The 24,490-nt window shown below is 41.1% G+C and overlaps 2 protein-coding genes and 1 pseudogene across 2 annotated transcripts in view; all 3 read right to left on the minus strand.

The window, feature by feature from the left end:
• CENPH (centromere protein H) overlaps positions 1 to 6,897 on the minus strand; it is an 18,813-nt gene extending 11,916 nt beyond the window's left edge. The window contains exons 1-2 of the mRNA XM_010853597.1: positions 6,686 to 6,897; positions 3,243 to 3,298 (exon numbers count right to left, since the gene is read on the minus strand). Coding sequence (XP_010851899.1) covers positions 3,243 to 3,298; positions 6,686 to 6,810 — 181 coding nt within the window. The 5' untranslated portion in view covers positions 6,811 to 6,897. The remainder of the gene's footprint in view (positions 1 to 3,242; positions 3,299 to 6,685) is intronic.
• Positions 3,654 to 5,989, minus strand: LOC104998449 (annotated as a pseudogene).
• A 3,330-nt stretch (positions 6,898 to 10,227) lies between the features above and the next one.
• CCNB1 (cyclin B1) lies at positions 10,228 to 22,232 on the minus strand. The gene is made up of 9 exons (XM_010853598.1): positions 22,042 to 22,232; positions 21,277 to 21,447; positions 21,028 to 21,180; positions 19,175 to 19,357; positions 14,447 to 14,605; positions 13,998 to 14,234; positions 13,581 to 13,721; positions 12,856 to 12,966; positions 10,228 to 12,677 (listed from the first exon to the last, which is right to left on the minus strand). Exons 1-9 carry the CDS (start codon positions 22,060 to 22,062, stop codon positions 12,570 to 12,572), a joined length of 1,284 nt encoding a protein of 427 aa, XP_010851900.1. The 5' UTR covers positions 22,063 to 22,232; the 3' UTR covers positions 10,228 to 12,569.
• Between the last annotated feature and the right edge of the window lie 2,258 nt (positions 22,233 to 24,490).

The raw sequence follows: 24,490 nt of genomic DNA on the forward strand, positions 1-24,490 counted from the left end.
TGGGAGGGATTGGGGGTAAGAGGAGAAGGGGACGACAGAGGATGAGATGGCTGGATGGCATCACCGACTCGATGGATGTAAGTCTGGGTGAACTCCGGGAGTTGGTGATGGACAGGGAAGCCTGGCGTGCTGCGATTCATGGGGTTGCAAAGAGTCGGACACAACTGAGCGACTGATCTGATCTGATCTGATCTATAGAGTAATGCAAATGTTCTGCAATTAGATAGTGGTAATGGTTACACAACATTGTAAATAATACTAAAAGTTACTGAATTGTACATTTTAAAATGGTGAATTTTGTTGCGTGAATTAAGTCACAAAAGAAAGATGTTGGAAAAAAAACAAAACCACCATATAAATACATTTACATCAAATTCTAGAACAGTGCTGTCCAAAAGCACTGTTCTGTGATAAATGAAATGCTTAATATCTGCACTGTCCAATATGGTAGCCACCAGCCACATGGTGGCTGAAGCATTTGATATATGAGTAGTACAACTAAAGTAAAACTAAAGTAAAATTAGTTGTACTAGTCACACATCAAATAAGTTCATCTTCTAAGTCTGTGAGAGTCTCTTTCTATTTACATCTTTGATTTTAGTGGTGATCTTGATTAAAGAGATGTAAGTCACTTCAGTCGTGTCCGACTCTGTGCGACCCCATACACGGCAGCCCACCAGGCTCCCCTGTCCCTGGGATTCTCCAGGCAAGAACACTGGAGTGGGTTGCCATTTCCTTCTCCAATGCATGAAAGTGAAAAGTGAAAGTGAAGTCGCTCAGTTGTGTCCGACCCTCATCGACCCCATGGACTGCAGCCCACCAGGCTCCTCCATCCATGGGATTTTCCAGGCAGGAGTACTGGAGTGGGGTGCCATTGCCTTCTCCAAAAGAGATGTATATATTTGTCAAAACTCATCAAACTGGGCTTCCCTGGTGATCCAGTGGTTAAGAATCCTCCTTGTAAGCTAAGGGATATCAGTCTGAACCCTGGTTCGAGAGGATCCCACATGTGGAGCAACTAAACCTGTGTGACAATTATTGAGTCTATGCTCTAGAGCCCAGGAGCCACAACTAACTGAGCCCATGTGCTGCAACTCCTGAAGCCCGTGCACCTAGAATCCATGCTTTGAAACAAGAAAAGCTGCCGCAATGAGAAGCTTGCACACCACAACTAGAGACGAGCCCCCACTTGCCACAATTTGAGAAAGCCAGTGTGCAGCAATGAAGACTCACCACAGCCAAAAAATAAACAAATCTTTAAAACAACATCACAACAAAAAACTCATCCAATTATACCCTCAAAATAGATGCACTTATTGTAAAAAAAAAAAAAAAAAAGCCTTCAAGCAATAAAGTCTCAGTATTTTTTAGTGGTAAAAACTAATCAATTTTAGATACATATCTTCTCTTCAAAACTAAAACCTAACTTCTTATGTGTGTGTTAGGAGCTCAGTCATGTCCCATCCTTTTTGACCCCGTGGACTAAGCCCTCTGTCCATGGAATGCTTCAGTCAAGAACACTGAAGTGGGTTGCCATTCCTTTCTCCATGGGATCTTCCCAACCTAAGGTTCGAACCCAGGTCTCCTGCATTGCAGGCAGATTCTTTACCATCTGAGCCACCAGGAAGCCATAGCAATCGGTCCTCTCCTTTAGCTGTAGAAATTCTAGAGTGCAGACTATTAAATCCACTCAAGTTTTCAGATGTCACAACTCCTTTAAAATTAGCTATACAGGGCAAACAAGAACTGCAAGAGGAGGCAGATTCTTATCACTTGGATTTTAGCTCTAAGGTCATCTTCTTGAAGAATCTATCTCTGATTACTGTATCTAAAGTAGCCCTTCCCTCTTATCATATCATTATTTCCTTCATCTCACATTTACTTCACCTCATAATTATCTCAAGTCTCTTTGCTTACCTGTTTTGCTACATAGAATTTAAGCTCCATGAGGATAAAGTCAGCCTTGTTCAACACCATATCTCCATTCCTAGCATCCATTCATTCAACTATGATTGCATGATTACCTCTAGAGATAATTCCTCAATGGTTCAAATTTTGAATAGCTTTTCCCCTACACCTCATCATCTATCATCAGTTATACTTTTTTATGTATTACGTGGGCTCTCATGCCAGTAAAAGGATTAGACAAGTCCTACTTCTCTTCTCTAAGATAAATATAATTTGTTTAATACAAGGAACACAGGCTTTGGAAAGAAGGACACCATTAATTCCTCCAGGGGAAGGACAGTGACCTACTGATCATCTTTGAGGTAAGCATTTTTTAGTCGAATTATAGTTGATTTACAATGTTGTGTTAGTTTCAGGTATACAGCAAAGTGATTGTAATACATATATATATATAAATATAAGTACTTTATAGATAATATATATTCTTATATAGGCATTATTGATGTTACAAAAGGGACATGACTTTAGAGCCAGTAAGGTCTGATTCACTTCCTAACTCCTATGGTTACTAGCTATGGTAAGCAGAAGAGAGGCTGGGGGCCCATCTTTTTTTAAGGTTTTGTTTTCTTTCGTTCTGTTTTTTGCCTAAGATGACTTTAGAAACCCTAAAATGGGGATGAAAAACATACCAGAAATGCCTTCTGATCTGTGGCCTTAAAGTGAGCTTGAACAGAGCACAAAAATTATCGAGGTTCAAACATGGACTCAGGGAAGTAACTAAAACATCTATGAGGTGCCTAGGCTTTTCCACAATTCTTGATTCAACACAGTGTACTATTTGGTTTTATTCTATAAGCTTATTTCATAGAGAAAGAAAAAGTAACCAAAATCTATCTTTGTGACCCAAGGGCTTATAATAAATCAGGTGGTGCTTATTACTTAAGATGACTAAACCCATCATTTAACTACTCTCTTGGCCCTGAGATTTTTGGATTAATAATTGTAAAAGATAAATTAAAAATTTTTATATAGAATTGAAAATTGTCTATCACACTTTTATGCCTATCTCCCTTCTGCTCTCATGTCATTAACCCAGTGTTTCTCAAAGTATAGATCTCAGATCACTTGTTCAACAATCATCTAATCTCCTAATTTAATGTTCAAGTTGTTGATGGTAGCTAAGCCTACAGGAATTTCCAATCAATAGAACTTAATTTTCCTGAATTCCTAACACCCCCACTTCCCTAGATAAATAATTGTAAAATTGATCTTTTCCCTGGAGTACTGTTCATCATCAAACTCATAAAACCTTATTTGAAAATGGAAATCCTTACTTGCATCAACCATTGACTTATATTCCAAGAGTTGTTGTTTGGTCTGTGCTCTTAGCCTGAAAACAGATAAGAAGAGAGTTATATAATTATTGAGGTTTTATTCATTACTATGATAAATCAACTCATCTTTTTTGGAATCTGATGCAACAAAATGAGTATAAATAAACAGCACTAAAATCTTCCAGGGACTTCCCTGGTGGTCCAGCGGTTAAGACTCAGTGCTCCCAATGCAAGGGGCCCAGGTTCAATCCCTGGATGGGAAACTAGATCCCACATGCTGCAATGAAAGCTCCCTCCCACACATGGCAACTAAGACTTGGCACAGCTAAATAAGTAAATATATATTTAAAAAACAGATCTTCCAGGTTGGCCTCATTTAAAATAGGCATACAAGATGTTATGCCTCAGAAAAATACACAAAATGAAATACAGTAGGAAAACAGCATCTGTAAGGAAAAGTTAAAAATTTGATTTTTAAATTTATTTTTAATGGGCCACACTGAAATAAAGCTTAAAGAGAAGACTACATAAAGAAATAGATCAAAGTGGTAAACTCCCAAACACAGTAATGAGTTACAAACAGATTGAAACATTCTTAAGAGATACAGAAAAATATCAAAGATACTAACCCTTGGATAAATAAGTAATTTATATAGTTTCTTAGTCATCCTATGACTCTACTTACTTAAAAATCATACAAAAAATGGGTAGAAGAGCTATGGGTAAAATGATAACTACTTATTAGATGTTTCGTATTTACCTGGTAATTCCCCAGTTCTGAGTTTGTTTTGTGACTCTGAGATCTAGTTAAGCAGCTAAGGAACATGAGACAAAATTTTAAAGCTTCGCAGCTTAAGTTCCCTGTTTTAAAATTCCAAATGAAAAGGGCAATTTCTTAAGACTTTAAGACAGCATTTTATGACGCACTGAAACAATAATTCATTTTTAGCTGAGATGGAAAAGGAGATGTTATATCTTTAATATTTTATCATTTCATATTGTAGGTAGAAAAGGATTTTTATTCATTTTTTAGAACTGTTTCAAAGACTTTTACACAAAAGAATGTCTTTCTTCATCAGTGAGTAGTGTTCATCAGCGTTTTCTGAGAACAAAAAGATGAAGGCAAGTCCACACACTTGGTCAAAGGTCAAAGGAATGGGAAGTGGGCTATTATGTCACCCCCAGAGTTCCTGCTGCCTTTTTTACTAAATGCTGTTCACCAGTTGAGTCAGGTGGACTTTTGTGAGAGAATAGTGTCTGGTGGCCAGGACCTCTTTGGGGCATTTCTTCCTAAGTGTAATACACAACAGATGGGAATAGGGGAAAGTAATACAGGAAAGTTACTCGTTCCAGTTCAGGAGCTGATGAAGCCCTTATATGCCTTCAAGAAACCCATGGGATCTTCTAGCTGTGAACAGTGGCTATTATGGTCATTTGGAATTGACCCTGGACTATATGAGCACTTCCTATATAGCTCTGAGAACTCTGGATAGGAATTCACCAGATCCGATGGCCCATAGATAAAATGAATGAGAATAGTTAAAAGGAAAGAACTCCCACTCAGTGTCTTCTAAACTTCTTCCTATATATACTATTTAAGAGACTATTGTTAATTAAATCCCCATCATTGTTGCCCATCTCTGCCCACAGGTCCCACAACTCACTCTCAGAGGGTTAGGTGTATGGCCCAAAGACTGGGGTGAGACTTTGAGAGAATACAAAGAAGTTCATCAGTCACGTGAGGATGGGTGACAGCATGCCTCCATGAGAAAATTTTGAAGGAAAGGATGGTGAGTCTTGGTAAATATAACTCCATTTGACAGACTCTTGATGGTAAGTCAGCCAGATCAATTCCACTTGAACCCACAGAACAGCTCCTGGGCAACAATATCTCAATAATCATGAGACAAAGGTTGATCCTGTGGTTCTGGAGCACCAGAGGTTGCAAAAATGCCTCCAAGAAGCTGACCTGCCCCCAAATGGAATAGTCTGGGCTCTGGTTGTCAGTGAAGCCAAAGCCAAAGAAATTAAGAGCAATCACTTGATGAAATCTAAGGGTAAGAAGAACTACCCAAGTCTTGTACCAATCAGAGCTGGATGTTGGAAAGCCATGTAAAAGCATGACTATCTGGAGACTTCCAACCATACCCACAGAGTCTTTAATAGACGATATTCAGTCCCTTGTAGGTGAAAAATTTGCCTAGCAACTTTCATGAGTGAGGAGCAAGGGGAAAACTGTGGGAGTGGGGAAGGAAGGGTAAGACCTGGGCTATAAGATTCCACGTTTGCAGGAACCTGTTGTGCATTTGTAGGGGGGTAATTTTGAAGGTGAGGTTCTGAGGTTTATTATTAGGTGAGGCCTTTCAAAGCAGTGATGAAGTTGAAATACATACAGTTACAAAGCTTATTTTTTTAAAAAATTCCCTTGTTATAATTTAGGTCTGCAAATTTTTTTCTGTAAAGGACTAGAAAGTAAATATTTTAGGCTTTGTGAGTCCTATAGTAGATCCTATAGGCTTCCTACTGTGGGCTTCCCTGGTGGCTCAGATGATAAAGAATCTGCCTGTCAAAGCAGGAGACCCAGGTTCAATCCCTGGGTCGGGAAGACTTCTGGAAAAGGGAATGGCTACTCATTCCAGTATTCTTGCCTGGAAAATTCCATGGACAGAGGAGCCTGGCAGACTACAGTCCATAAAGGTTACAAAGAGTCAGACACAATTTAATGACTTTTACTCACTCTCACTCATGGTATCTGCTGTAACTACTCAACTCTTTCTTTGAAAGTTGTGTTCCAATAAAACGTTACATAGGAGATTGAAATTTAATTTCATATAATTTTCACCTGTTATTAACATCTTGTAACTTTTCCCCCAACCATTTAAACCCATGAAAATTAATCTCAGCTTGAGGGGTCACACAGAAACAAAGAGTAGGATGGATAAGGCCCAGGACCATAGTTGCCCACTGGAGTAGAAGACTGATGTCCTTTCTTATTAAGTCTTTTCCTTAGCAACGTACAGACATTGCTTCCTGGTAGAAAATACAAAACAAGCAGCTTCTGGATTGAAAAGGGTCATAGCTATAACAGAGAAGGGCAGAGAAACCTCCCTCCAGTATAAATCTGGGCTTGGATGCAACCCACAAAGGGCTTGAAAATCAGGACCGCAGGGCATGAGTGGTTAAGAAAGGCGATGTTAATTATAGCTCCGTAGGCCCTTTGCTAAACGCTGACCCCATAATCTCTCTTTTAATTCCCACGGCAACTTAGCTAGGAAGCTGTCATTTTCCCTCTCTTTTCCAAGACGAAGAAAGGGGCTTAAGTGAATGCTCTAGTCGCCAGCCATTAAGCGACCGACACTGAATTAGAACCCTAGACATTTTCGGCAAAGAGTCTTGGCCAAGACGCCCACTTGGCTCCTGCCCAGTCGGTCAGAGGGAACAACCTGAGCAGCAGGGTCATGCGGTCCTCCGGACGCGCCGCCTGGGCGCCGGCGACCTGCGGCGGCCCGCCTTCCCCTCCGGAGTCCGCAGGCTTGGTGACGGCTTGCTCCTCGGACTGCGTCTCCATTCCGGGCGCGAAGAGTTACTTCTCAGGACTGGCGGACTCTACCACAGAAGGGACCGTTTTTCCCGCCACAAAATTGATACCCGGAACCAGCCGGAGGGTCTTCGCGCGCGGTCACACCCCTTCCGCCTGATGGCCCCGCCCTTTCCTCCCCCCGTCTCTGGTTGCCATAGTTGCGGCTGTACCTTCTTTTATTCCAGCTTTAGTAATTAAAGTTGTTGTTCAGTCGCCCAGTCGTGTCTGACTCTTTGCGACCCCGTGGACTGCAGCACGCCAGGCCTCCCTGTCCCCCACTGTCTCCCAGAGTTTGCCCAAGTTCAAGTTCATTGCCTGGGTGATGCCATCAAGCCTTCTCATCCTCTGACGCCCTCTTCTTCTGCCCTCAGCCTTTCCCAGCATCAGGGAGTTTTCCAGTGAGTCTTCTGTTCGCATCAGATGGACTTGGGCTTTCCTTATGGCTCAGCCGGTAAAGAATCCGCCTGCAATGCGGGATTCCCTGGATCTCTGGGTTGGGAAGATCCCCTGGAGAAGGGAAAGGCTACCCACTCCAGTATTCTGGCCTGGAGAATTCCATGGAATGTTTAGTCCGTGGGGTCACAAAGTGTCGGACACGACTGAGCGACTTTCACTTTCCACTTTCAGCTTCAGCATCAGTATTTCCAGTGAATATTCAGGGTTGATCTCTCTTCAAGTTGACTGGTTTGATCTCCTTCCTGTCCAAGAGATTTCATGAGTCTTCTCCAGCACCACAGTTTGAAGGCATCAATTACAGACGACTAGTAAAAGTTAACCGTCAGCTCTGTCCAGCTGGGCTAAGCGCTATGCTGCAGCCATTTGGGGGCACTCTCAGGCTTGTGGCACTGCGACCTGGAGGGGAGAACCCCAACATCAACGGTCTTTCAGCCTTTGAGCTGGGATAGCGATTCTTGATCCATTTTAGAATTCTCCTTCCATCTGCTGCCCTGTAAGATGGGTGTGGAGGGCAGGCTGGTAGAGAAACGCATTTGAGAGTTCTGTTCAGGGCTCGGTAAGTCCAGGCCCCTCGTTTGGCAGAGAAACCAGAGGCCCAAGTTAGAGATACCCACTGCCCTCCAGGAGGCAGTGCAGACTCTCAGTGTGAAATTCAGCTTAAGATTCGAACTTTTTATTTCACTTTTTTGTAGGGAGAGGCGGTTGATCCCTGCTTAGATAACTAAGATCCCACATGCTGCAACAGGTTTGCGTGCCCCCGAGTGTCAGTTTTTTGATCCGACAGATTACAATCGACCTTTCTCAGCTGAAATTAATGCTCCAGTGCTTAGCTGAGCAGTGACCAGGTAATGGAGAAAACACAGGGCATAAATGCCTGATTGGTTTGCAGTTTTTCACTATGATCAGTCCCATAAGTGACACGATCTTTGTGGCACAAGCAGCTCGGGGCTCTTTGAACAGGAGAGTCTCTAGTTTCTCCAGAGTTAAACTTGTTCACACAATGCTGCTGCTGTACCCTTTTTCCTATTATCAAAGTAATTCTGCTCCTGGTAAAAGATGCAAAAGGCATAGTAGGATGTAAAATGTTAAGTTCACCACTGCTGCTGCTGCTGCGTCGCTTTAGTCGTGTCCGACTCTGTGCGACCCCTGAAACGGCAGCCCACCAGGCTTCCCGTCCCTGGGATTCTCCAGGCAAGAACACTGGAGTGGGTTGCCATTTCCTTCTCCAATGCATGAAAGTGAAAAGTGAAAGTGAAGTCGCTCAGTCGTGCCCGACTCTAGCGACCCCGTGGATTGCAGCCTACCAGGCTCCTCCGTCCATGGGATTTTCTAGGCAAAAGTACTGGAGTGGGGTGCCATTGCCTTCGCTACTCCCAAATTCCTTGGAAGAACATTTTGCTTCATTTTTCCTTTTACAAGAAAGTTACTGTTTTCTTTTTTCACTTAAGTACTTTGTCGGGGATGTCTTACAATGTTTCAGAACTAATTTATCCAGCATGTCTCTGGTATCTCACATCAACCTCATCCTTTTAAGCAGCTGCCCATCAGGAGTCCACAGGCCAAATTTGGGCCAAAGGTTATACAATGCTTTTCCTCAAGAGCATACATGAGGATCATGGAAAGGACTGGTTAAAACAGATAGCTAGGTGCCTCTCCACGTTACTGATTCTGATTTGCACTTCATGTCCCCAAGTGATATTGCTGTTGCTGGTTGAGGATGACACTTTAAGAACCACTGCAGTGGTGGATTATAACAATAAATTAAAAAAAAAAAAAAAAATTGAAACGGGGAATTCCCAGGTGGTCCAGTGGTTAACACTCTGCTCCCAATGCAAGGGGCCCGGGGTTGATCCCTGGTTAGGGAACTAAGAGCCCACATGCTGCAACTAAGACCAGGTACAGCCAAATAGTTAACTTTTTTAGTGTGACAAAAAGATTGCAGCTCTGGAGGATCCTAATTCTTAGGACATTAGACACACGATGGAAGTATTTTAAGGGAATATCATCCTCAATCACTAAAACTGTGTCTGTTAGGAAATAAAACCCTTTCTTTTGTCCATGGACTATCTACATAAGTCAATCATGTACTTAATCCGCATAGAAGTTTCAAAAGGCTTTTTACAGACCATCTCTGGGTGGCTCAACGGTAAAGAATCTGCCTGCAATGCAGGAGACACAGGAAACATGGGTTCAGATCCCTGGTTCAGAAAGATCCCCTGGAGAAGGGCAATGCAACCCACTGCAGTATTCTTGCCTGGAGAATCCCATGGACAGAGGAGCCTGGCGGGGTACAGTCCATGGGGTCACAAAGAGCTGGACACGACTACATGGACTTCTCCAATGAAATAAGAAAACACCAACATATAGGTGTCTGACAAAAAACAATAAACTTAAGAAAATAAGCAGTAAAATAATCTCCAGATCAAAAAGGATTACAAAAGAAATTCTAAAAACCATATTGATGAAAAAGAGAACTTTACAAATGAGTTATCTCAGAGGAAAATGTATATACAAAGGCTTTTATTACTAAAAATACATTGAGTATTTAACTAGAAAATAACTGAGAAAAGCAGACGGTGAGAATTAACATTTGGTAGCTAAAACTACCAGAGGTGGTAGAAATGATAACACCAAAAACTGATTCTTTCAAAACACCAATAATACCCTCTAGGCAAGCATGATTAGAAAACACAAGTATTCAACATCAGAACTAAGAAGATATAACTATAATACAGAAGAGGTTAACTAATATCCTATACCTCTACAGCTATAATTAAGAAAATCTAGAATGGATGATTTTCTTTTAAAGTGGTGGTGATACAGGAGGGGAATTCATTAAAAAACACCAAACCATAGAAAGCTACCACTATAATAAGCACAGGCCAGGTGACTTTACATATTGATTTAGCTAGTTTTCAACAAATGAATAAAGATTTCAAATTATAACACTTGAATATGAAAACCTCTTTAATCCACCTTAAAGCTGGTAGATGAGATAAAAATTAGAAAATGGTTACAAAAACTGAGCCAATTACCCACAAAACGCAAAACTTCCTAAATGAAATACTAGCAGATTAAATCTGTATATCGTAAGCAAGAATTCATTAACCTCAAATTAATGTAATATTTTTAAAAGTTATCAAAAGCTGAAAGAGTAAATAAAATTCCACAGCCTTTCTCAACAGTAAGAGAAAAATACCTAAAATATAAAGACCACTTACAGACTAACAGCAAAAATATTAGATGGTAAAAATACTGAGGAGGCGTACAATCCAGGAATAAGACAGCGATCTACCGATTCACAATGTTATTTTGGAGATTCTAAAACAATAACCTAAAAACCATGTAGTTGAAAAAATAAATTTTGGGGATTTAAAACCTAGAAAACCACTAAAATGAAGGAAACTATCAACTAGGTAAGAAAAAATACACAAAGCAATAAAAAATAGGGGTGGGTAACAGAGCCTAAACCCAGCAATTAACTTGACAAGAAAAGTGTAGCAATTACATAATTAAATTCTAACACTGCAGTGAAGGGCATGCAACAAGCCTTACTGGAGAAAAGTTTCTGAATGGAAGACAATGTCAGTCTATCCAGAGCTAACACATATGTATGTATACAACATTCAGTCAAAATTTAAAAGCGCTTATCAGTAACTGCAAAGTTCCTCTTTGAAATTTTCCCCACAAATATTTGAAAAATAGTGGTAGCCTCATCTTTCCAGATAAACTTAATGTAAAACTATATTAATCACAGGGAAAAAGTAGATCAGGGAACAATAAACTAGCGTTTCAATTGTCCAAGGGGGGGTTTAAACATATGGTACTGGCACAAATGGGTATCCATCTGCAAGTTAAGAGTCCTACCTCATACCACATACAAAAAGTTTAACTGAGGGCTTACACACCTAACAGGAAAAATTTAGAAATTTAAGAGATATTAATGGTTTGGGGATGGAATTGAACTTAACACTGAAAATCTAAAAGCAACTACAAAAAATATATATCTAGTAAGAGCCAAGTTTAAAACTGTCTGCAAGGGAAAAACAGCATAATCAGATTTAGGGCAAATGACAAAGTGGGAAAGCTTTTACAAATTGTTAACGACAACAAAAATTGATTCAACTAGTCATGAAAAGTATAAGTTAAGACAGTAAACAAAATAGGGTATTTTTTGCCACAAAAAAAGTCACAGAAACTAAAGCGAATGATTAGCTTCAGTTCAGGCACAGATGCTGAGAAAACCAGAACTTTTGTACATTTATTGCTGATGACATTGAGAACGTCAGCTGGCTACACCGGCCAGAACTTAGAACACACATTCTTTGGAGAACTCAGTCAATGTACATAAAGGGAAGTATGGGATATAATGACATTTAAACAGCATTGTCTATAGGAACAAAGAGAAAAAGCAATCTGAATGTAAACAGAGGGACGGTTAAATACATTATAACATATCCATACAATGGACTGTAATGCCCAAATACAGGTAAGGCCTGTCCATGTTGAAATGAATTGCTAAGTATACAAAATGACCCCATTTTTAATACATCCCATAATACTACATACGCAGGTCTATGCACATATTCATGGATCGATACACTCCTAACTCCTTCACATGCGACTCCTATATCCTTCACATGCGACTGAGACAGGACAGTAAGAACAGGTGGGTAAATAAAGTTTTTAAGATACTTTCATATTTAAGGAGTGTTTTATTTTCTTAACTAATGAACAAAAACTAGGCTTTGAATATAAATTAAAATTCTTATTTTTCCAAGTGAAAATGCTGATACTAGCTAAAGTTGATAATTTAAGAAAGTGGTACTAGGAGATTACTTAGAATTATGGTAGCAACCACCAGAGTAAATAGGAATCAGGAGGACTAGGAATGAAATGGTAGACTTTTCCTTATGTAGAACTAGGCAGCAGAATTTCTTAAGGTGACTTGGGCTTACATACAGTATGACATGTAAAGTACATCTAGATTTTAAGTGCCTTCAAGAGCTTAGTAAATCATAAGTAAAGCCAGGCATATAAAACAAAAACCAAGAAGAACCAATTGTATGTATTAGTTGGGTCCCCAGGTAACTGAAAACTGTTTTTAAGCAATCCCCACCATACCTTTAAAACAACTTTTATCCTCAAGCGCAAAGTAGCCACATTCAAATAGTTAAAGGATAAGTAAAAAGAACTCAACTTTATTAAAAGTAAATAAATGTAACATATAATATGTACAGATGGCACATGGTGCCAATTTTATTTGCAGATAGTATTCCAAAGTTCACAAGTTACACCTTTGCCACAGCCTTGGCTAAATCTTGAACTAGTGCAGAATTCAGCTGTGCTAGAGTGCTGATCTTAGCATGCTTAGATGTGGCATACTTGTTCTTGATAGTCTGGAAGAGAAAAGTACAGAAGTTAATGATGGAAAAGAGGAAAACGTAAGAATCAATGATACAGATATTCAGTTAAAAATCAATTCCTTAAAAAAGTAGGCTATGAATTTACAGGCAGGCATAAAGTCTCAATGATTTCCACTTTCCCCGACACCCTATAGTACCCTGATTGACTCACCATGTGCTTTGTGAGCCCACGGTTCACCATGACCACATTCTTTGCCAGGTGTTGCATAACAACAAGAAGGGATTCTTCAGTATATGACAGGTAATGCTGTAGAGTTGGTGTCTAAGAAAACAAAAGTTAATGTTGAAAATGCTCATCACCAAGGGTTTTCATAAAATTTCTAGATGTTCTTCAAAAGTAGGTAGGGAAGTAGATACTCTATATGATTATAATTGAAATTTAAGACAAGCTTAAGACCCTTTCTTCCCCAATTACTCCTCTTTTGTGGCTTCTCTAGGATCCTGTGCTCAAACTTAATTACACTTTTGTAATTGCCGAATTTTCCACCCCAAAGCTAGACCAAGTTATGGAGCTGACTTTCTCATTTACAACTCTATTGCTAGGGCCTATAGTATTATCAAATGACATATAAGAGAAATACTCATTGACTCAACGAATATGAATGAACTTCTGGTATGTTATTTGACCTGCTTGAGCTACTCTCTCTATAAACAGCAGCAGCTGCTCTGCCTTTCTCAAAGGGGTATAGCAAGATGAGATTAGGCAATGAAATGGAAGCATTCTAAGAAAATATCACAAGATATTCTAATCATTGCCTCAGAAGATGCCATATGTAGGAGCTATATGAATTGTCCTTTAATGACAACAGCTCTATCCTGAGCAAATAGTGAAATTTCAAAGCTCAGGATAATCTCAGTTTGTGGGACAGAGCTTACCCATTCACCATTATCAAGAACTTTCAGTGCTAAGCAAAAAGCTCCCGCTGCAATCTGAGAAGGAGGAAAGTGCACCATATCGTAGTCCAGCATAGTTAGTTCCATCAAATATTTGGCCAGGGTATGTAGCTCAACATCAACCTGGAATAAAACCCACAGGTTCTGTCAGAGAATTCTGCACTGGCAGTAACTAGTATGCCCATCACTGTACCTACAATTGTTTGCCTATAAATTCTCAAATGCAATTGCCCATGAAAGGCTTTAATAATAATATTAACACACAGACCGACTGGAAATAAAGACTACCTTTATGCCTTCTTCAGGCAGTTAGGTATAAATATAATGCACTTGAATTAGATCTCAATGGCCAGCAGTATTCCCTAATGTACCATACCAGACATTTCAAGAAACCTGTACCTCTCCAATCTTAGATGCTCTCCGAAGGAAATGCAGGGGTAGAGGGCGACCCAGACTAAAATTTAAAGCTCTTAGAATCTTCATTTCCATCTGTCTGATTTGAAACTTGGTGTAGGTGTTGTCAGTCACAAAGGCAAAGTCACCGATTTCTGGAGGGTACATTTCCTCATATTTGCTTGCAACAAACATGGCAGTGACTCCAACCAGCTGCAGCATCTTCTTGGGCACATAGGTATCCTACAGTGGGAATATCAAGTCAATGAATAAGTTATCGGTATTTGAAAAAGGAAGCACAGAACTGTGAAGGAGAGATAGGAAAGACACATTCCCACAACAAAATCTCAAAGACACCCCATGCCTCAAGACAGATTTTAGCTGAAAAGGTCTGTTTCTTATGATTCAGAGAGGACCCTGAGAGGAAGAACCCTCAACTGCTGAATTACACTCACCTGCATGAACCGATCAATTATGGAAACAGTCATGTACATGGTCTCCTGCAGTAATCTGAATTTTATTTGAACTTGCACTAGCCAGTCAATGAGGATGGCTCTCATGTTTCCAGTGACTTCACGACCCATTAGGTATTTTGGTTTGACTGCTTGCTCTTCCTGCAAAAGAAATGCTGATTATCCTAAGAAGTAAGAGTCCACGTTACATTTCTGACCAGAAATAACTGGTCACCTCAGAACAGCTCTGGAACATTTAAAATCTTTAATAGCTCTAAGCTCTATTATCATTTGGTCATTGCAAACAGCTCCATCACCGAGAAACAAAGAAAGCACATGTCAAACAGGACAGTGTGACAGGTTTTCATGTTGGCAAATCTTACTATACCCAATTCACCATCACTACTACTGGCCCACATCCTGTCCCTCCTTCACAAATAAAGATACCGTACTATCACCTCAGATCTTTTTAAGACTCCAAACCCAGAACCTTGAGCTTTATGTGTGTGTGCTCAGTTGTGTCAGACTCTTTGCAACCCCACGGACTATAACTCACCAGGGTCCTCTGTCCATGGGATCTTCTAGCCAAGAATACTGGAGCAGGTTGCCATTTCCTAGTGCAGGGGATCCTCCCGACCTAGGGATTGAACCTGCATCTCTTGTGCCTCCTGCATTGGCAGGCAGATTCTTTACCATTGCACCACCTGGGAAGCCCCTGAGCTTCACGGAGTTAAGAGAAAATAATAGTAGCAGCTCCCAGATTAGCTGGAACTAATATGCTACCACACGTGCTTCAAGGTTTAACCCCCCAAACAGCATGGGTAAGAAAAGTTAACCATCAAAATCCAGCACACACACCTGCTAAGTTAGACCACTAACTTTAAAAACAAGGGAGAAGGGACTTCCATGGTGGTCGAGAGGGTGGGACTCTGCTTCCAATGCAGGGGGCCTGGGTTTGATCCCTGGTCAGGAAACTAGGTCTTGAGCACTATAAATAAGACCTAGTCACCCCACTCCAGTACTCTTGCCTGGAAAATCCATGGACGGAGGAGCCTGGTTGGCTGCGGTCCATGGGGTCGCTGAGAGTCAGACACGACTGAGCGACTTCACTTTCACTTTTTACTTTCATGCATTGGAGAAGGAAATGGCAACCCACTCCAGTGTTCTTGCCTGGAGAATCCCAGGGACAGGGAAGCCTGGTGGGCTGCCGTCTATGGGGTTGCACAGAGTTGGACACGACTGAAGCGACTTAGCAGCAGCCAAATAAATAAAAAACAAAAACAAAGGAGAAAAAATTCAGAGAAGGCTGGTTCTGGCGAAAGTCTTACAGGACAATCCTGTAGAAGATGGAGATACCCAAAATAACCAGGCAACAGCCTGCTGAAGATATTAATGATGCCACTACAATAGAATGCATTATAAACAAGCAACTGAGTAAATTTGCTAACTGTATTGCTTATATTGTTAACATACAGAATGCCTCCTTGTTTGGGGGAAAGGACAAAGGACACCAATAGAAAGTTTCAGAAATGAGATGAAATGGAAGAAGACCAAAAGTTTTAGTTTTGAGTATATTCTTATTGGACAAAAACAATTTCCCAGATATCACATGTTCATAAGCCACACTGACCCAAAATGCCTTGTTTGGGCTATGGTTTTTTACCACCTTCTCCATACACAACACTATGATATATAATTTATATATAATTTATAACCAACCCTATGATATGAGCACAGAGGTGAACTGAAGGTTCCAGTTAATACAAACCAGTAGCACTTATCAGTTTTCGTTGGCGAGCCTAGTGATTAAAGAATGCTGTTAGAATTTATAACGAGCTACCAAAGTAAAACAAAATGTGTTTATAAGCCATTTAATGATTCATGGTGGCTTATAAATGTATGAACAAAATAAAGCCATTTAAAAGTAAGGAAGAATTAATTATGAGAATGGGAAGTAAGAGTAATGAAATAAATAAGATGGAGTCCAGAGTAAGACTATGCAAAATTAACATCAGACACTTGACGCAAGGCAGTGCACAAATTTGATTTTTAAGATTACTGACCTGCCTTCTTGAGAGAAACACTATCATTGTGCCCATAAAATTAAAATAGACTAGTTATCTGAACCAAAACAAAACTAGCAAAGGATAATTAGCCTTTTCCATTACTTCTCCTCTACACGTGAACATCACCAGATGGTCAATAATGAATTCAGACTGATTATATTCTTTGCAGCCAAAGATGGAGAAGCTCTATACAGTCAGCAAAAACAAACTGGGAGCTGACTGTGGCTCAGATCATGAACTCCTTATTGCCAAATTCAGACTTAAACTGAAGAAAGTAGAGAAAACCACTAGACCATTCAGGTATGACCTAAATCAAATTCATTACGATTATACAGTGGAAGTGACAAATAGATTCAAGGGATTAGATTTGATAGAGTGCCTGAAGAACTATGGACGGAGGTTCGTGACATTGTACAGGAGACAAGGATCAAGACCATCCCCATGGAAAAGAAATGCAAAAAACGCAAAATGGTTGTCTGAGGAAGCCTTACAAATAGCTGTGAAAAGAAGAGAAGCGAAAGGCAAAGGAGAAAAGGAAAGATATATCCACTTGAATGCAGAATTCCAAAGAATAGTAAGAAGAGATAAGAAAGCCTTTCCTCAGCCATCAATGCAAAGAAATAGAGGAAAACAACAGATGGGAACGACTAGAGATCTCTTCAAGAAAATTAGAGATACCAAGGGAACATTTCATGCAAAGATAGGCACAATAAAGGACAGAAATGGTATGAACCTAACAGAAGCAGAAGATATTAAGAAGAGGTGGCAAGAATACAAAGAACTGTACAAAAAAGATCTTCAGGACCCAGATCTTCACACGATGGTGTGATCACTCACCTAGAGCCAGACATCCTGGAATGTGAAGTTAAATGGGTCTTAGGGAGCATCACTATGAACAAAACTAGTAGAGGTGATGGAATTCTAGTTGAGCTATTTCAAATCCTAAAAGATGATGCTGTGAAAGTGCTTCACTCAATACGCAAGCAAATTTGGAAAACTCAGCAGTGGCCACAGGACTGGAAAAGGTCAGTTTTCATTCCAATCCCAAAGAATGTTCAAACTACTGCATAATTGCACTCATCTCATACACTAGCAAAGTCATGCTCAAAATTGTCCAAAAGCAAGGCTACACCAGTACATGAACAGAGAACTTCCCGATGTTCAAGCTGGATTTAGGAAAGGCAGAGGAACTAGAGATCAAATTGCCAACATCTGCTGAATCATAGAAAAAGATAGTTCCAGAAAAACATCAACTTCTGCTGTATTGACTATGTGGATCACAATAAACTGTGGAAAATTCTGAAAGAGATGGGAATACCAGACCACCTGACCTGCCTCCTGAGAAACCTGTATGCAGGTCAAGAAACAAGTTAGAACTGGACATGGAACAACAGGAACAGGAACAACAACAACTCCTTTTCCAAATAGGAAAAGGAGTACGTCAAGGCTATATATTGTCACCCTGCTTATTTAACTTATGTGCAGAGTACATCATGAGAAACGCTGGGCTGGAGGAAGCACAAGGTGGAATCAAGATTGCGGGGAGAAATATCAATGACCTCAGATATACAGATGACACCACTCTTCCGGCACAAAGTGAAGAATTAAAGAGCCTCTGGATGAAAGTGAAACAGGAGAGTGAAAAAGCTGGCTTAAAGCTCAACATTCAGAAAACGAAGATCATGGCATCTGGTCCCATCACTTCATGGCAAATAGATGGGGAAACTATGGAAACAGTGACAGACTATTTTTCTAGGCTCCAAAATCACTGCAGATGGTGACTGCAGCCATGAAATTAAAAGACATTTACTCCTTGGAAGGAAAGTTATGACCAACTTAGATAGCATATTAAAAACCAGAGACATTACTTTGCCAACAAAGGTCTGTCTAGTCAAAGCTATGATTTATCCAGTAGTCATGTATGGATGTGAGAGTTGGACTATAAAGAAAACTGATGCTTTTGAACTGTGGTGTTGGAGAAGACTCTTGAGAGTTCCTTGGACTGCAAGGAGATCCAACCAGTCCATTCTGAAGGAGATCAGTCCTGAATATTCATTGGAAGGACTGATGTTGAAGCTGAAACTCCAATACTTTGGCCACTTGATGCAAAGAACTGACTCATTTGAAAAGACCCGGATGCTGAGAAAGATTGAGGGCAAGAGAAGGGGACGACAGAGGAGGAGATGGTTGGATGGCATCACTGACTCAATGGACATGAGTTTGGGGAAACTTCGGGAGTTGGTGATGGACATGAAGGCCTGGCATGCTTCAGTCCACAGGGGCACAAAGAGTCGGACATGACTGAGCGACTGAACTGAACTGAACACTCCTAATTGTGATGGATATAAAATATCTTTCAATCTGTGGACTTTCCTTTAGAAAAGCCATGGTAATATCTTTCACTTTGAATTTCCCCCGTTCAAAATGGCAAATAAAGCTGTCATTGGGAATTCCCTGGCAGTCCAACAGTTAGGACTTTCACCAAAAAAGAAACCCCCAAAATCCCACCTTCTTGGCATTTGGTGCCACTTTTGACATTCTGCAAAGAACTTCAAAGTGGAGTCTACTGTTAAGAAACGCTGCTTGTATCCTGCTTAAAACTGTTAATGGAAAATCTCCAAACTAGATGCAGTTTAGAAAAAAACAATGGTTTAATACTACTGACCTCAAGTTGTCTTAGATAAGCATAGATATCTTTTACATATTCACTACAAAGGTTTGGATCCGCTCCGTCTTCTGCATCTACATCACTCACTGCAAGAATTACATCTGAGAAAGCCTGACACAGATACTCTTCTGCAGGGGCACAGCCAGATGTTTCCATGGGGCTTGGAGAGGGAGTATCGACCTGGAAACAGAGAGACTTTTTGAAATAATTGCAAAAAGGAGCATACTGTCTGAGAATGGACAGATTATTGGTATCAACTCAAGAGACTATCTGCCGGATAGACATGCAGTTTATTTTCATCTTCTCAAATCTATTATTCCATTTGTCTTCAGGAAGTGAATAATATGAAAAGTGAGATGCCAACTTAGACTGAACCAATTTAGAATCATGAGCATGCTAACAGGTAAAACAGAGAGGAAGCAAGTTCATATCTAGACTTTCCTCCAAAGGGAGCTGATTAGTAATGCGTTGTTTAGCAAGGTCATGTAAAGTTAATCCAAGTGAATGACAAGTTAGCTTTCAGTCTTTATTTCAAAACAGGGACTGCTTCCCACTGCACAGGAGAACACAAGTTCTATCCGGACTACTAAGGATTAATTGACTTCGTTATCATGAATCATTTTCTTCAAGCTCCAGTTACCCCGTTGTCCAAACAGTTATTGAGCACGTCCATCAAGTCAAGCTTCGTGTTAAGTACTGGCTTTATGGTGTCCTCAAGGGGATTTGGATTCAGAAGAAATAAGTAAATGAAGTAAAAGAAATTGATTCTAGGAACAAAAGTAGGGGTGAGGAGAGTTAGGGTGGAATTTGGAAAATTAGGGAAAGCTTTAAATGTTGATGCATGAGCTGTTCTGAAGGGTGAAAAGCTTATCAGTTAAAAGAGGGTGGGAAAGCAAAGGCAACAATCAGTATGGGATTTTGATGAAAAGCTCAGTATGGCCAATTAAAGACTGTGCATGCTACAGGTTTCTGTGCTATGTTCACAAGGTCAATACTAAAGCCATAGCCTCATATCCACTTCCCTTAGATATAGAGAGCTAGGCAAAATGACTATTTTGCCCAACCAGCTTTAATCAAGTTTTAAAAATTAAAACTTAAGAATGGAGTTCATTGCAATTTCAGGAAAGCAGCCTTTTCAAAGATGGTATAGTCTCCCTCACAGAAGTAGATACATTTACATGCCTGATATTTAATAAAAAAATTCTTGGTTTTGAGGCTGTTAACTCATCTTCTTGCCTACTCTGAAGAGCTCCGTTTTCTGCTTTACATCCTTATATAAATTCCAAAGTTACAGGCTTATTGTATGAAGGCCACGTTATGGAGTTTAAAAAAAAAAAAAAAGGACTCAAGAGAACAATCTGTTTCAATCAATAAATTTCAGACAGAGATGGCTTGTACCCAAATACAGTCAAATCTTTAGTCCAGGCAGCTCAATACAGTAAACAAAGGCGGGGCAGTATGACAATTAAAAGCACAGATTCTGAAGCCAGATAGTCTGTGTTTGAACCCAATTTTGTGCCACTGATGAGAAGTGACTCAAAAGAAAGTTTGAAAAGAAAAGAGAGTTTGTTGTTCAGTGGCTAAGTCCTGTCCGACCCTTTTACGACCCTATGAATTGTTTGCTCAAACTTAATACTTCTCTACACCATTATCTACAAAACTAGAGATGACAATACCAGTGCTGAGAGTAAGATTTTGTGAGCTAATTCATGCAAAGTGTTTAGCAGAGCCTACCTCCTAAGCACTCTGTAACTATTACTATTATTTATATTTATTCAAATACTGTGCCATCCATTAGTAAAATGAAGGAAAAGAAACAACAGGTTCTCAAATAGTAGAGTCAAGTTTACCAAAATAGGCTCGGGGGAAAGTTTGTCTTCCTTAACATGCTCGGGTTCCGGCTCTGGCTCCGGCTGGGGCTCCGGCACAGGTACAGGAGCCTTTTCCAGAGGTTTTGGTACTTTTTTAGCAGTAACTTTTCCAGAAGCTAAAGTTTTTGCTTCCTGTGGATGAAAAGGAGAGAATGGAATGTTTCTCCATCACGGGTCACAGCTGGAAGGCATTCTCACAGAGTAGTTGAATCAGGGAGACAGTTATACCTTTTTCAGAGGCAGTTTGGCCTGCGGTTGTTCACTGACTTTGTTACCGATGTCTCCAAGAGCTGTTCGGGGCCTCAGCCCGGGCTTAGATGTTGCAACAGCGGCCACAGGCACGCGCTTGGCCCCTGCCATACTGATCTTCGCCTTATTTTCAGCACTAATCTTCGTGTTCTGTAAGAATCAAGACCACTTTGAGAGCTGGCTCAGCCAGGTTAGAGTAATCAAGGGTTAAAATGGGGGCAAAACAGAAGCTTTCAGGAGGAAAGCGAACTGTAAATGGGTTCCCAGGGAAAACCAAGGTTCCAGGGGCTACGCTAAGGCTGTGACAAGCCAATTTCCTTCCGGAACCTTTTATTTCACCTATTGAGGGATCGCCTGCTTAGTCCCTGCCGGACCTAAAATACCATGAATTTACATTTGAAAGGAAATCTAAAAAGCCTTCAGTTGCAGGCACCTTCCCGTGGGTGGTTGCGCAGTTGGTGGGAGCTCGCTCAGGGGTTTCCATTGCCTTTTTACAAAAGGTTTCGCGTCTACCCTCCATCTGCCCCTCCCCCGCTTGTCCACTACCCTTTTTCATCTTCTCTCCGACCGTCCGCCCCCCAAGCTCTCCCACCACTTTAGGGGCTCGCCGGCGCCCATCCTCCACATCCTTCCCCCCAATCTCGGTCCCGGTCCGCTCCTGCCAGGGAAACTCCGGTAGGAGAGACAGGGAGAGGAGGCGCAGCCAGTTACGAGAGCCGCGTCTGCTCACCACCCGCAGCTCACCCTGGTGATCCGGAGCGCCATGGCTTCTTCTGCACCAGGCAGCAGCTCAGTGAGGAGGAGAGCACTGGAGCCCCCGACCAGCCGGGAGCTTGAATCAACCACAGGCCAACAGCCGTTCCTCCGCAGCACGCCGGGAGGAATCGGGCCCCGCCTGAGGTTTAAACCCCGCACCGCTCCCTCCTTATTGGCCTGTTCGTGGCACTCGCTCGCTTCCCATTGGCGGCGGCTGGTTCCTCTGAGAATGCATTTCCAGGGCGATCCCGCGAAGACGTCCGGGCGGGGGCGGGGCTAGGGCCAGGCCGTCACGTGGTCTGAGTCGGCGCCTGCGCCCTCGGGCAGCGGCTGTATCCACCTGGAGAGGGAAGTGGTGCCTTCACCGCCCCCTTGAAGAGGTGAGACTGTTAAACACCGTAGTTGGCCTCAGGGCCTTGGAAAAGACATGGTGGAGCCGCTGGCTTGCCGTAAGAGACAGTTATGGCTTTAGTCCTGCCTGTTGTTAAACAAACTTTCCTCTTCTGCAGTGGCATGTAGCAGGAAAGAATTTTATATACGCGTTCTTTCGTTTGATCATCCCAACAGCTCTCTAAGGTGGAGGAACTGAAGCTTAGAGAGGCTTTGGGTGACTTTCTCTGGATCATAAGTTAGTAACACGGGACTAAACATAGATTTCTTTAGATCCGTGATGTTTCCACAACACTAATAGTCTCTTAAGAATATTGCCAGCCTCTTAACCTGCCAGATTATTTCAATCAGATTGTTTCCCAAAGCCAATTTTTTGATTTGGAAATAATGTTTTACTTTTTGATTTGAAAATAATTTCAAACAAAAAAGTTGCAAGCAAAAATATCGCAAGGAATGCACACGTATACCCTTTACCCAGATTCAAACATCCTTAACCTTTTATCCCATTTGCTTTCTCATTTACTTAATCTCTTTCTTATGTATGTAACTACCCATCTATGTGTCAGTTCAGTTCTGTCGCTCAGTCGTGTCCGACTCTACCACCCCATGAACCGCAGCACACCAGGCCTCTCCCTGTCCATCACCAACTCCCGGAGTTTACCCAAACTCATGTCCATTGAGTCGGTGATGCCATCCAATCATCTCATCCTCTGTCGTCCCGTTCTCCTCCCGCCCTCAATCTTTCCCAGCATCAGGATCTTTTCAAATGAGTCAGCTCTTGGCATCAGGTGGCCAAAGTATTGGAGTTTCAGCTTCAAAATTTGTCCTTCCAATGAATACCCAGGACTGATCTTTAGGACTAATGAGATCTCCTTGCAGTCCAAGGGACTCTCAAGAGTCTTCTCCAACACCACAGTTCAAAAGCATCAATTCTTTGGCACTCAGCTTTCTTTATAGTCCAACTCCCACATCCATACATGACTACTGGATAAACCATAGCCTTGACTAAACGGACCTTTGTTGGCAAAGTAATGTCTCTGTTTTTTAATATGCTGTCTAAATTGGTCATAACTTTTCTTCCAAGGAGTAAGCGTCTTTTAATATCATGGCTGCAATCACCATCTGCAGTGATTTTGGAGCCTGAAAAAATAAAGTCTGTCACTGTTACCACTGTTTCCCCATCTATTTGCCATGATGTGATGGGACCAGATGCCATGATCTTAGTTTTCTGAATGTTGAGTTTTAAGCCAACTTTTTCATTCTCCTGTTTCACTTTCATCCAGAGGCTTTTTAGTTCTTCACTTTCTGCCATAAGGGTGGTGTCATCTGCATATCTGAGGTTATTGATATTTCTCCCTTATATAATTGTATATAAATTTTTTTTCCTGAAATACTTGAGGGTAAGTTACAGTTATCATGGCCCTTTATCCCTCAGTTCTTAAGTGTGTATTTCCTAACAGTTATCAACTTCATACATTTACTTTATCACAACATTGTATTCAACCTAGTTTGTATTCTAGTTTTATCAGTTGGCCTAATAATGTCCTTTCCAGCATTTTCTTTTCTCCAGTACAGGACCCAGCTAGGGGCAATGTTGCATGTAGTCTCCTTTAGTCCGGAACAATTCTTGCAGCTTTTCTTTTTCTTTTATAATACTGATGGTTTTGAAGAATACAGTACTCCCTGCCACTTTTTAGAAAAGAGAACTTTCTTATTTTTGTGTTTGTATAATTGTTCCCTGTGATTTGCATTCTTGGCTGTTAAGCCACGTAGGTGACATCGTGTTCTTCTCAGGGAATTAACTCTGCAGACACATGGTGTTCACGTGTTCTCCATAAATGAGATTAATTTTGATCACATGGTTACGCTTTTACCTCCTTTCTCCACTGTATTTAGTTGTTTGTTTCTTACAACTAATAAAGTGTCTATGGGAAGACACATTAGAACCATGCTTTTCATCAGATTTCCCCCTAGGTTTCACCTCCCCAAGCAGCAGCACTTGCTTAGGAAATGTTGACACTGTTGTTCCAGTGCCATGGGCCCTCTC

The sequence above is a fragment of the Bison bison genome, unplaced genomic scaffold (genome assembly GCF_000754665.1).
Source record: "Bison bison bison isolate TAMUID 2011002044 unplaced genomic scaffold, Bison_UMD1.0 scf7180017864329, whole genome shotgun sequence".
Classification (NCBI taxonomy): Eukaryota; Metazoa; Chordata; class Mammalia; order Artiodactyla; family Bovidae; genus Bison; species Bison bison.

Excerpts from the sequence above, each read along its gene's own strand:
- CCNB1 (XM_010853598.1), bottom strand. The coding sequence starts at position 22,062 with ATGGCGCTCCGGATCACCAGG. Across the intron at positions 21,448-22,041 it reads TGGCGCTCCGGATCACCAGG|AACACGAAGATTAGTGCTGA; the intron begins GTGAGCTGCGGG and ends TGATTCTTACAG. Across the intron at positions 12,678-12,855 it reads GTGGGCTCACAAAGCACATG|ACTATCAAGAACAAGTATGC; the intron begins GTGAGTCAATCA and ends TTTCTCTTCCAG.